The sequence below is a fragment of the Watersipora subatra genome, chromosome 11, assembly GCF_963576615.1.
Source record: "Watersipora subatra chromosome 11, tzWatSuba1.1, whole genome shotgun sequence".
NCBI lineage: Eukaryota > Metazoa > Bryozoa > Gymnolaemata > Cheilostomatida > Watersiporidae > Watersipora > Watersipora subatra.
The window spans coordinates 42,870,875-42,885,060 of NC_088718.1; the positions used below are offsets into that span (position 1 = coordinate 42,870,875).

At 36.5% G+C, this 14,186-nt stretch overlaps 2 protein-coding genes across 2 annotated transcripts in view; one reads left to right on the forward strand and one right to left on the reverse strand.

Moving 5' to 3' along the window:
• The window catches only part of LOC137408292 (putative ankyrin repeat protein RF_0381), a 47,062-nt gene that overhangs the window by 18,192 nt on the left and 14,684 nt on the right, over positions 1–14,186 (reverse strand). The gene's annotated exons all lie outside the window — the stretch shown is intronic.
• LOC137408647 (uncharacterized) lies at positions 1,360–10,207 on the forward strand. Its single transcript, XM_068095235.1, has 4 exons — positions 1,360–1,720; positions 6,106–6,186; positions 6,677–6,853; positions 9,827–10,207. Exons 1-4 carry the CDS (start codon positions 1,360–1,362, stop codon positions 10,072–10,074), a joined length of 867 nt encoding a protein of 288 aa, XP_067951336.1. The 3' UTR covers positions 10,075–10,207.

Below are 14,186 nucleotides of genomic sequence, written 5' to 3' on the forward strand. Positions count from 1 at the left end.
AATAAAGTTGGGTTAATAAAGGTTAGAGTTGTAGTTGTTAAAATAAAGTTAGCATGTCATTTCGTTTGCTTTCAATCAGAGTTACGTGTGTATAAGCCGGACCCCTTGTACAAAAAAATTCATTCTAGAATCGGCTTATATGCGAGGAAGTACGGAAAATATTCAGTAAAATCTAATAGGCCCATTTGACAATGATGCGTATAAATAGTCATAATTTTTGAACCACACGGTCTGAAAAATATTTTGACACCAAATTAATCAGCATACAATTTTACATGAACTGATGCCATGAAAAGCTACAAATGCCTTGCAGAATGCACTCAGACACTTTTCCAGTCATTTCCGCTACCATGAGCATGTTCCAAGTACGACGAATTATAAATGATATTACCATTTACTGCCTTATTAGTACGGCTAAAAATAAAAGAACCACTCTCAATAGTACTACTGTTCAATAGATAATCATAAGTTAATCTACAATCAGTGAAACCTCTTTAGTTGTAATGCGTCTGACATAGCTGGTCATTTCGAAGGAGAAATCGAAGTAAAAAACAGTTTATGCAAAATGAAACTAGGCTCAAGGTGGACAGCAAACACGTTTTCCATTGGCTCAACACAGGCAGATGATCGTTTCCTTTCATTTCAGTAGACACGATGGGCTAATTATTAACTACTCACTAATCAGAAATGTTTTGTATGAATTCTACTAAAGCACTGCACGCGCCTTGTGGTTCTTGGCCCTGAGCCAATGGTGTGCCACGCCACACTACAGGGCCCAGAGTTAGGTCTACTGTAGGTCTACTGTCTTAGGTTACTAGTGAGGAAACAATTACTGTGAAGAGTGGCGTGCCATTTCAAGTAACTTTCCAAAACGGCAACTGTCGGCAACAAAGTTATCCGATTATATGTAAGTCATAGAAATCATTTCTAACTAACACCAACATAGAGGAGATACCATAAAAAGCAAATGCCACACAAATATGTTATGACATCAGTGTCAAACATTCCTCTCCGAGGGGCAACATAACAAAAGCATACATCTTTTTGTATTGTGTTTATTGCAGTGCGCTGAACTCTTGTTTTTTGGGAATGCGAGTGGGCGCAAGTTAAACACCTAAGGTTATAGATTGCAGCTGGGGCTCATTAGCTGAACATAGTATTTTAGGCAACATGCCAACAACTTAGGCAGAACTTAAACATGACTCATGCTAGCATGTGGTAGCTTAAAACATCCAGGGGATTAAAAAACAGCCAATCTACAACAGCCACGCTTCATAATATTGGAAACTAGGGATTCCCCTCACCGCAAACTAGGAGAACCTCTGCATGCAAACAAAGCTTAGCCGCTTATAACTAGTCATGGAAACCACTTCCAATGCTATTCCAGGGCGGCCAGGAAATGCTGCCATTGTTTCACCGTTTGGTTCCAATGGCAGCTTAATATCAGGCGGCAGCTACCTATCGACTCAGATGCCATTTGACTGCTCTAGCATTAGCTCAGCTGGTACCTCTTTCTCACTGCAATATCCATTTGACTGGCACACAGGCTCATCAGCGAATACCAGTCGAACAACCTCTTTCACCAGTGTTCACCAGATGCCTCAGAATGAACCAGCTCATGATGACCTAACATGGTACGGTGTGGAGACGACTCATGATCCAGGCCAAGGTGGAAACATCTCCCTTTGCTGTAGCGATGAATCTCATTCAAGCGTGCAAGGTATGTTGCTGCCAACTCCGATTTCGTAACGCAGTTGAAAATTTTCTGTTGTTCTAATTACATCGCCTACCCTGCTGACAATAAAATGTTGGCAGCAAGCTAGAAGGGTCCCTGGGCCTGGTGTGCTGCAAGACCTCCAGGTAATGTCACATTATATACATGTATGAATATGTCGCTGTAAATTGTCAAACTGCATTTTTAAGAGCAGTAGGCAAAACGTAGTGTAAAGCAGAGACTTCAGAGCACAGATTCATCTACAGGCTACCCTAGACAAATTCTCCTCCCACAAACTTGTATGCATCAATCACAAACCAACTCGAGTTAAACCATCCACCAAGACAATAACATATAAACATACCAAAAGAGAGTATACAGTACTTGTGTCAATATACATGTACATGGTTTATCAGGCTGCATATATAGCAGAGGCTACACTCAATGCTCCAGTATAGTGACTAACTGAAGTTATACCCACTTCCGATGCCATCGGATATCGAATGCTGCTCATCGCTTCCAGCTGTATGACAGCGTATGGAACTCATGTTGAAAAGCTAGGTAAGCTGATGCTTGAAAATCTTACAGAAAAACGTGCAGTCAGAGACTGACAGGAAACAAGAGCTTGTTGAAAGATATGCATGAAATAACATGGGGATTTGAGAAAAGCAATTTAATATCTGAGGACATAGTAAAAATTCCATGACAAATAAAGGTTCACACTATAACGGCGCATGACAGCATTTTCCTTGCGGTATTCATCGTCGATTATGCGAACCATAAACCGATGGCATCGATGCAAACACGTCTGGAGATTTTGCGACTGTAAAATTTTCCCAATGTTTCACAAAACGTCGACGACCACCTGTACAATGTGAACGATTTCGGTGATAGTAATTCGCGGTCGCTGATAGCGTGATTTATTTATTTTTTATGATAGTTGCTGCAGGACTAGAATTTGATTCAGGCTTGCTAAAATGAAGAGGTTTCTTGGCTGAAAAGTAAAAAGAAAAAGGAGAACACTACACCAGATTATTTGCTGATGAAAACATGGAGGTTTTTGTGATAGTGTGAACACCGTCATGTCATCATCGATGATCACCGAAGTATCGTGGTATCAACAACGAAATGCGGAGATATGGTGTGAACCAGTCTTTAGTCATATGAAACAAGACATTACTGACCAATAGATCTCCAGTTGGTAATTTCAATGCAATAGAATGATAACTATAAAACTATTTTCGGCACAATCAGAAGGGGAGATAACTTCAGACCCATAAAAAACCCAAACATTTTGATTATCAGCATGCATCCATTTAAGAACATGTAAGATCTTGTTGGGTCACCTAGTTTAGCTACAATTTTAGCGTCTAATGTTGCTAGCGATGTCAATTCACTCTCTACTCCGATGAGGTCGACAATATGCTCATGTTGATATGTCGACGTCTGATCAAGATATCTACCTTTATGACACGATGTCATAAAGATACCAGACAGACACCTAGCTTGTTTTGATGCTGAATAAGAACCTTTGCACCTTGAACACATCTATAGTACGTACCATAGCTCTAGTAGTAGTTCTAGTCCATAGCCGCCTTTATTATTGATACTCATCATGCAATCACAAAATACGAGTAGACAACTGACAGTTTGAACAAGGCTAACTGCGTGTAGTTCTTAATAATAACATAATAAAACAATAAAATAGTAAAAGGAACTGCTAAACATGATACATTCAATAAACAAATGATAGCAATAGCTATGATGTTTGGTGGAGCGAATACGAACTCAATAGCTTGTAGCTAAGGAAACGGCTTGTTTGCAACGGTAAATAGAAATGGCGTTTCGGAAACAAACTTTTCAGTATAACTATCATATTACTTCAAATTTATGTTTTATTTAATTGTTTATCATAAGATAATTGGTGATTTTAATATCTTATCTAATATACCCTGTTCTGTCATTCTGTCTGTTAGTCTGAGTGAACACTATGCATTTCCATATTTATTAGCTGATTTCATCCACACTTCACACAGAAATGCTCTGTGCTTTCTGCAAAGTTAACAAAAATATTTGGGTTTTATAAATTATATCTGGTTGCTGAAAACCAGCCCTAATGAAGGAAGTCCCCATGCATCGCCTGACTCACTGCACTAGTCATTTATAATGTGGCAGATTTTCATCTCAAGCTGCATAATGACATGCATACAAATTTTTGTTTGGAATTTGACTATATCATCTATTCTAACGTTAGGACAAAAAATGCAAACCACACTAGCGCTATTAACAACAACAAAACTAATGTGGTGACATCATATCAGCTCAATGATACACAACGAAGCCATTTTAATTCAGCTACTGCTAGCACCCTACTGTGGCAAAGGGTCAAGACAAACGTGGCACATTAGAGCTGACTGGTTTTGTGACGGACAAACTATGGTCTACTTAACTGCAACATTCCAGCGTAGTGGCATGCCAAAGGACTTCTTTTTACTAAAGTGACAATCACTATGTTTCCATGGTGCGCAGTACTGCGAAGCAGCCCCCTCCGAAGTCGAGGGGATTGTACGTTTCCATGCTGCGCAGTGGTTTTCAGCAAATACCGCAAATTAGCCAGAGAAGAGAAATTGTATAAATCGAATCGCCTGATGGGGAAATAGAATCGATCACAGATACCGAACGTCATAAACGATCTTTTTATGCTTCTGTCGTCATTATACTTTTATTTACAATACACATTCACAAGGTTTTACAAACCTTAAAACAATTTTTACATAGTAAGATATTTCTAATAAGTATTTTCAAGTAATATATTATTTAAACGTTAATTTAGGACTTGCCACCTATTTTTCGAGAAGTGTTGGCATCGATAACAAAGTCCAGGAAAGTAATCACCTCATCATCCTCGTGAATGCAGACCATAATTAAATTTAGGTGAAAGAAGATCGGAAGAATAGTAAAAAAACAAGATTAGCAGGACAACCTTTGTACTAGTTTATGGCCCTCGAAGAATCCTTCTCCACAGCATGAGAGCTATGCGCAGCCACTGCGCAGTCGCTGTTTCCTTGCTGCGAATTTGCACTGGCTTCGCACTGATCAGTGCGCAGTGATTTCTGTGCGAAGACGCCGTTTCCATGATTCGGAGATAGCGCAACTCCGAAGCACTGCGCATCATGGAAACATAGTGAATAGCATTTGTATAGAAGGATATGAATTAGCTGAGCTGCAGCGCCACCTGCTGCCACCTGCTACATGAAAACATAACTGGCTTATACAGTATGACCAGGTATGCAGAAACAGCAACACAAACAAAAGAGCGACTAACCTGAAAGGATGTGATCTAATTTGACAAGGCGCTATGAATAATGATAGAGGCCGGGTAATCACGCCCCGCGGCAAAATAACCAATTTAGCTATATTAGGTATTAGCACCTTAAGGCTAAGCATCTTGAGATATTAAAGCTATTATTAATGAATCATTGCATAGGTAAAATATTTATGTAGCAAATGGCAAGATGACAAGACTGTTTGTTAAATATAATTAATGTATGCACACCTTGTACAGGCCGGGCAAGCCTGAACAAGGATGCTTTTAGTTCCTTGCCGAGCAGGAGATACATATTGTGGATACGTGTTGGGGATACGTATTGGGGATACACATTGGGAATACATGTAGGGAACATGTAAGACATTCTTATCCCAGTCACGCGCTCCTCATTATAATAGGAGAAATATGATAGTTTGGGTTAGATGATAACTGGGTACATTGAGAGTAGATAAATGCATGCATAGCGATCTATCAGCATTGGTCATAGCCTGAGGTTTTCATAAAAAATTAATATTTTCAGGCTATGATAACAGAATACTTGCTTTATAACAAATACATCTGGTATAAGCTAAAATGTTCTATTGGAAGCATTGGCATTTCATTGATAGAGTAACTACTGGGTAAGCCACATATCCCTGATGGCAGCATGTGGAAGATAACTCCAAGTTTATAGATACAGTCATATCTTTACATACGGGTGCCCCAACATGCGAGAAATTTGTGTTACGAGCTGACTTTCTTGTAAATTTCTTCCTTGAGATACTAGTAATCTTTGAGATATGAGCCAGTTATCAGTACTCATTACACTATAAGGCCAGCTAGGCTATGCGAGAGGTCGCTTTCGGGAGAAGCACCCCTCAGTCTTTCTCCTCAAATCAGTATGAAAAAGTTTTTAACACGTTGGCTAAAAGTTATAGCGAACTTTGGGCAAAAACGCTTAACTGGTAACAGATACTAAAAATATGATGACAATATTATAGTGAGTTTAGTAGAAGATTAAAACTTAGCTGCAAGCGTGTAAGCTAAATTCATTAAAATTAAATTTAAAATTTCTATTATGCAGGGTCACAAAATTTTAGTGTACCGAACGCATTGCTCTCGAGTCTCTCTCAGACGGCCATTATCCACAACGTCTGTCTCCAAGGTAAACTTCACACAGTAATATACATAGTGATGTTACATTTTATTGCAAATCGTACCTGCTAAATAAGTATTTGTTACCTTGTTAGCATATTTACTGAATTATAACAAATAAAAACATCTTTTTCTTAATAATTTCCTGTTTAGGTGTTTTTTCATAATATGGTAACGGATTAATCTGTACTTGGTTATTTTGTATGGAAAATAGTGCCTTGAGACGCGAGCAAATTGACATACAAGCTCAGGCCTAGAATGTATTAAGCTCGTATGTCGAGGTATGACTATAGCTCGTATGTCGAGGTATGACTATACGAGTAAAACTCAACAAATGCTTCTCGATATTTTCCAGGAGTATATGGAACCTGAAAGCACGATAAATGGATCGTATCGCCTCAAATATTTAGTGAAACCTTGAAACAACTTAAAATGGTATGAGCAGACCTCACACAGGTTCCTATTAGGATTGTTTGAGAACTGACATATGCATTTGACAGCTCCAGACCCGACAAGCAGTGAGTTACACCTGAGCCTGAGCAGGGCAGCAACTACACGGGGCCAAGAGACAGCAGTGCAGTCTTCAAACATATATTATACAGATTCTACCAGAAGCGATGAGTTTCCAGAAGAAATTGAGATGTTTGACAGGATGAACAATAAGACAGTTATCCCAGGTAGTTCTACTTTATACATGATTACCATTGTCTACTTTACCTAAATGTAGTAACCAGACAAAGTAGAGGTGGGGAATCGTCTACCTACGAGAGGTTAAGAGGCTGACACGCAAGACACTTTTACATTAGTCAGGCTTTAAATCAATATGAAATGTGATAGTTCTAGTCCCAACAAACTGGTTGCTTTTAACAGGGTTTAAAAGTTGACTTGCAACAAAATTCACATTACAGTTATTTGATATGAAAAGACTCACCATGTCTTACTCTGTTGTGTTGTAGGTGCAAAATATGTGGAAAGGTGATTACAAGCTCTTAAAAGCTCAAAAATGAACATAAAATCGCAGCCACACGAGACCGCCGTAGTTTGGATTCTCTTTCCAAAACGGCTCAAATGTGACGCAGTTGTGAGCGATGGTTTCTGTTTACACTTTCATGCAACCTTATTCGTCGAAATATTTTCACAAATTTACTTCACGCATTCAATAAAACCATGTCTATTGTTCTTGCGCGTCTGTTTTATCGTCATCGTAATGCTTTCACTTCTAGCAGTGATATCCTATAACTTACTGTAAATATTCGTTTAATTTTTTAACCTTAGCTCAAAGGTGTACATATCATTGTCTGATAATCATGACGAGCCTGTTGGTCACTTGTGATAATCGAAAAGTGCTGCAGAAATTATTTGCGAAGTATTGGGTCACATGATCAGATTACGACTTGCCAATTAGACCAAACCGAACCAAAACTGTAAAGTAGCGAGCATCTATATTTGATACGGGGTCTTCAGTAAAACCCGAGGTGTTTGTCATAAACTAGTGCTACGATAAGTTTTATATTGAGCTTTTTAGTGGCCTTTCAATTCACGTGAGAACATCACGTGACAAGACAATAACCACATTTCATGGCTACGTCAGAGAAATAAAGAGATTCCAATCTACGGCTACTTTTCGTTTTTGAGCTTTTAAGAGCTTGTAATCACATTTCCACATAATTGACACCTACAACACAACAGAGTAAGACATGGTGAATATTTTGATACCAAATAACTGTAATGTGAATTTTATTGCAAATCAACCTTTAAGGAAGTACAGATATTAATGTTAACTTATTTTCTAAAGACTGCTGAAATTCCAACATGTGAAGTAACAGTTAATTTAAAAAAACTACAATTTGGTTTGTAAGTATATGTAGGCCGATAGTTTGTATGTTAAATTTAGTATGATTCTAAGAAAATAAAACTGACTGTTTTGGGCGATGGACAACTCCAATTTCCCTGTCAAACTCTTTGATATCGGAATTTCTTATCCTATCCAACAAATTTCGCCAGTCCGGTGAGTGCCAGTTTCAAAATCAGATATACCGAGTCATAATAAATCGCATGCGGTTCAGCAATAGCATCGCAAAAATGAGTAAACGGCGAATATATGAAGTTGTCTCATCACATTTGAGTTTCTGTTGTAACCTTTGCTATTATGTTGAAAAGCTTATAAAGTATGCAGAGAAAAATACAAAATGTTGAATATTTAAATTTGGTTGTAAATCTTATGACAGCTATATAATTACTTGTTTTCTTAAATTTGTAGCGTTTTTTGTAAATTTAATAGTTTAAAAATGTCCATCATACGGAGTTAGTTCATAGTATCACCTAATGCTTGCGTCGTAAATCATTAAAGGTTGAAATCGATAAAAAATCTGCACTATGCTTCGTGTCTCTGATGGGTAGTTGTGAAACCTTTACCCCAAGATAAAGTACAGAGCACGACAGGACAGCAAACATTGCAGTAATCGTGTTGAGTGTAAGTCATCAATAGAGGACAGAGAAGATGACTCCAAAAAGCAATGTATAGCAAAAACTCTAATAGCTAATGGGACTAGCAACAATTGAATCTTTTTTCTCAAACACAAAATGGTTTTACATGAATGATGTAATGCATAGAGCGATGCAGTACAAGTCTATGTAAGAATCCCCAACCATAAGCCCAAGTTCTCAGCTTTCCCAAAGGAGTTGGTTCCTGTAAACTGTTCATAGATAACATACTGCTGACACTATCCTTCGTTTTTTCGTGACGTCTATCTATCGTTGTCCGACATCTTTATGGACAACTTTTATCGTTAAAAACACAAAGCTTCTACCATTAATTATTGCAAACAATGCTTTTGTTTGCAAATTTTTTATTTTAGTATCAAAACAACACCGACAAATACTATTAATCAAGAGAATGACAGTCGTTTTCTACAAAAATGGCGGCTTTTTCGTGGACGAGCACATGTGCAAACAGGGTGATGACGTCAAAAAAACGATGGATAACAAGGTGGTGAATTTGTACAAACATGAGATAGCAACTCCAAAAGAAAATTTCTTTGGTACATTGTTCAGCGCTTTGACAAACTAGCTTTGTGTTTTCAAATTATTGTAGTTGTCAACTCGTGCAACTCAAATGTAATGGGTTAGCATTTCCAAATACTAACTTCATTTATTCCGGGTCATTGCATCATTTTTATAGTAGAAAATGGTATAATGACAAAACTTTGTTAAGATTTGTTCTAGTCTAAACATACATAAAGCATACCTCCTATAAAGAACCATTTGCAGAAATAAATCAGTATAAAATTATTAGAACTGTTTTATATGCATTGTATACTCAATTATTCAAAATTTAGTAATAATTTAAAAATTTGATGAATGCCATGCTTTTAAAGACAGATACTTGATCTCTTAGAGATGTAAGACAGTACGATCAGTAGACTATATATCACAGGGTGTACGATCAGTAGACCATATATCACAGGGTGTACTATCAGTAGACCATATATCACAGGGTGTACTATCAGTAGACCATATATCACAGGGTGTACTATCAGTAGACCATATATCACAGGGTGTTTAACATATTTCAGATTTTGAGAGTAACTGCATTAACACTTGAATCAACTTTCACATTAAATGAAATGTCGTATAGCATAACCTTTTAGATGCTATGGATATAGAGATCGACCCAAAAGATATGGGAATACAGAAGAGGTTGTATGAGCAGAGATGGAACAGCGCTTATGGCAAAAGCCAACAAGGACTGTCAGGTTTCTTTGATTATGTCTGGTCACTTCACAAGCATTCACACTTCATGTACGTTTTCCTAGCAGCAATCCTAATCATTATTTTGATTTTGTTAGCTGTGATTTGCAAAACCCGAGAAGGCCCTTGCCATTTCAAATTTGAATGAGTGAATATAGAAATACTTTTACAACTGTATATGTATATATTTTCTTGAATAACTTCTACATATATTACTTTAACTTTATCATTATATTTGTGTATATTCTTATTCCAAGACAGTGTTTGCTCAAGGCAGCATATCACAGTCTGTTGCTGGTATCGGAACCCAATAAACAATGAATGATAATAATAACAACAACGGTGCTTTGATAATGTAAAGTTCGGCTTTACTAAATGGTGTAGTGATTATCTCAATTGGACATCTTCTAGTAGAATTACATTAACCATTTCCTTGCATAATTTCTTTTGGCTGAGACGTAATTAATTTTTGAAAGGTTTGCTGCTTAGTACATGGGCAGTCCTTATTTACCATAATTTGAAAGTATTGACGTAATTGCCACGAATTAAGAATGGGAGTGATAACAAGAATAAGAGTGATCAGTAAATTTTTCATATAAGAAGTACAAGTTTTAACAAGTGTAAATAGTGGTGATAATATTTTTATATTTTTCAAAATTCGAGAGTAAAAAATTGGCAATTTGCTGTAAAATATTTCACTCCAATTTCCATAGAAACATTAGCTACAACAGAATCAGTCAGCATCTGAGTCATCAGATTTACTACTAAATGAGGACTCAGAGCCAGTATGAGATAAATATTAGCAGCAGCTTATGCGAAACTGGTGAGATGTACTCTCTTCGCGATCGGCATCCATCTTAAATATAAAAGCACTGAATCAAACATTTGTCTTTTTGATATTTCTGGTTTGAAACAAGCGTAATAATTTGTCAGATGAAATGCTATTTTATTTAGTTGTTGTAAAACAAGAAACTATTGGTCTACTCGTAGTATAAGTCAAGCAGTACCCCTTTTTAAGGATCATCCCTACAGTGGCGGAATACACAATGTCGCATGTCACTGAAGTGGTGCATCGCTGCGAAATTGACAGAACCAATCTTATTGCATTAACAGCAGCTGATAACATTACAGACTGAGGCTTCAATAATATTTTTGTGTAACTTCAACCAAATACCAGGTTTTATCAACATTTTCAGGCTGAGAAAATGTATAGAAAGGCCCATGATCTTTGTAAAATATCGACTGGAAACAGCTGCGATGCTATATAATTATATTAAAACTGCCCGTTATCTCAAATAGATTGTATATAAGTTTTTCATTTACAATCCTGTTGTCCTTTTGCCCCATAGACCTAATAACTATACTATATAACTATATATAGTTATGTATATAAAACGATAGATATAGATAGATAGATATATAGACAACGGGATACAATTCTGATAGTTATATAGATATATATAGATATATAGATATATATATATATATATATATAACTAGAAATTCCACTGTCATACAGCCCACAACCAGTGATATTGGAAAAAAGAAAGGGTACTGATGGTTGAGAAATGCAATAGTAGCAGTCACATGGCACTGCAGTGCAATAGGATAACTGCAATGGTAGCTGTAATGTACTGGGTGTGGGTGTTATTATATACAACAAACAGCAATAATGAAAGGAAAAGATTATATGTTTATATCTCTCCCCCTGCAATAGGAGAAATGCAATATTGGGCAATGTTAGAAGTAAAATGCACTGATATTATTAGAATAACCAATATTATTAATATAGTAATAATATAAAACCAATGCACTATTTTGTTTACATTTCAAAAGGTCATAGCTAACAATATCAAAAAGCATCAAAAAGAATATACAAACTTAGAAATAGTAATACAGTAATAATATAAAACCAATGCACAATTTTGTTTACATTTCAAAACGTCATAGCTAACAATATCAAGAAGTATCAAAAAGAATATACAAACTTATAATTAAATATCGTAATCTCATAAGAATCATTAGAAAAAAATATCATCGTCATTTCCTTTACTTACACTGCGTTGGACATCAGTTAGAATACCAAATTACTCAAATGTGTCTAAAATGTCAGATACTTTGAAATCAGCAAAAATGAAACGACTTCAGTACTCCTACGTTAATTACAGAAACCTTCGGCAATTCGACGATGCTATAGACTGGTGAAATGTGCACAATTTTTTTCGTGAAATGCACACGACTTAATCGTTCTATTCCCTGTCGCTCGGCGTTTCAATTTCGGGTCTTAACTTTGATAAAAGTGAGGCTTAGCAAGTTTTAATAACGATTTTCGTCCAAATAAATCTGTCTATTTGTGTATAATTCGATCAGATGGGTAAGTTTTAAGATAATGCCGACGGTTTACAAAGACTTGTTAACATATTTAAATAGGTTTGTATGTGTTTCGTATCGTTATTATACTTTAACGACTCTACAAAACGATGGTTAAATTTGTTGATGAAATTTTGATACAAGGGTTCGTCTCATTGTTGATGAATAATTTTCGGGATTTGTGTGCACATGTGCATTTATCATAAATCTCCCAACCAATCGCTTCGCTCTTGTTTGGTTGAGGGAATATATAATATATATATATAACTATATATTATACTGAATAGTTAATAGGTCTATGTTTTGCCCATTTTAAATTGAACTTGCACTAAACTTGCACTGGCTTTATTACTAAGTAGCCTAGCAATCTTTTTCTATCATTTGCGATTGCTTTTGATGTTTGAGGTGATCTGACTGCCAGGATGTTTCAAGATTAAAATCTACAAAACTTGATCGCGGTAAAAAAGCTCAGAAGAAAAATACATCTCCAAAAATGATATTGATACTTTGTGATACAATTTACAAAACCTTTGTGCAAGCCCATCTATAAGAGTTTTCAAACAGACAACTTCCTACAATAGCTCAATTTTACGGACAAGTTTTAGATTTCCTATTTGTGTTCGACGCTCCTATGCTGTTCGTAGAAAACTGATTCTATTGCTAGAGTATTCCAGCCCTACATGACTACCAGAAACTGATGTTCTTGTATGGGTAGGCAAGTGCATAGTGATTACTTGCACTAAAACAGCCACAAGTATTCTCAACTGAGGGTTGACCTACTGCAATCTGCCACAACACCTATGTTGGTATCTATGAAAGGATGTTGTTATTATCAATTTGTCTCCTGTCGTCTCTACTGAATATCTTGTGTTTTATATCGTGTCCTTGGAACTTAACTCTTTCGCTACTGCGATAAAATCCCTACTCTAACCAAATTAATTCAAACGAATTTTCGGAAATTCGATATACCGCTAGTATTTATGCCAAATCTCGAGAATAAATGCATTTTTTTACTGTAAAATGCATCTTATTCAAAACAAAATTCTCTACAAAAGTATAAAATTGTTTAATGAACCCAACTCTCACAAAGTTTCTGACGCAGAATTTATTATTGCCATGACGATAACAATCTGGTTTTCCCATTTGAAAATGCTCAGCAAGATTTTTGATTGGTTGCACATGATTGGCAACAAGGTGGTTTTGTTGGAGATGAAATTTGATTGGTCTAGCTAATGTGTAGGCTTCGCAATAAGAAAAGTGAAACCCTATTGATAAGCCGATACATCGGCTGACAGTCTGTACTTCTATTACCGCGATGGCCGATACATCGGCTTGCGGTAGCGAGAGTTAAAGGTCATGTGGGCCATGTTCAGGTGAAACAATCTGTTAACACCATGTTGTTAAGGAGTCTTTTATGAAGATTCAACCAATTTAAGGTCGTTTGAAGCATCAATTTTCTCGTGACTTGCTCTAATGTACATGCATCTTTGGCTATAACTCAGAGAACACCTACTCTTTAGGGTGTTATTGTTTAGGGAAACTAACCAATGAATCGACAGCACTTGCATTTTACATATAGAATGCTCGAGCAGAAACTGATAGGTGAAGTTCTCGGTTATCCTAATAAACCAAACTAAATCGTTATCGAAGCAGAAAAAGGACTCATACTTTTCGCACCGTTAAGCGTACTTAAAAGCCTATCAATTTCTAAAAAATCGACTGGGCACCCTGCGGGTGTATACTAAGTTCTAACATCTATTGCGTGCCTTTGGTAAGTGCAGTATGGTCACCGCTTCGTGGAGCATTTCCTGTTAAAACAACAAAAACTCATGCAAAGTATACAGCAAACTTGTGCTGCTAATTTCTATTTACTTTTTTAACAAACCCCAA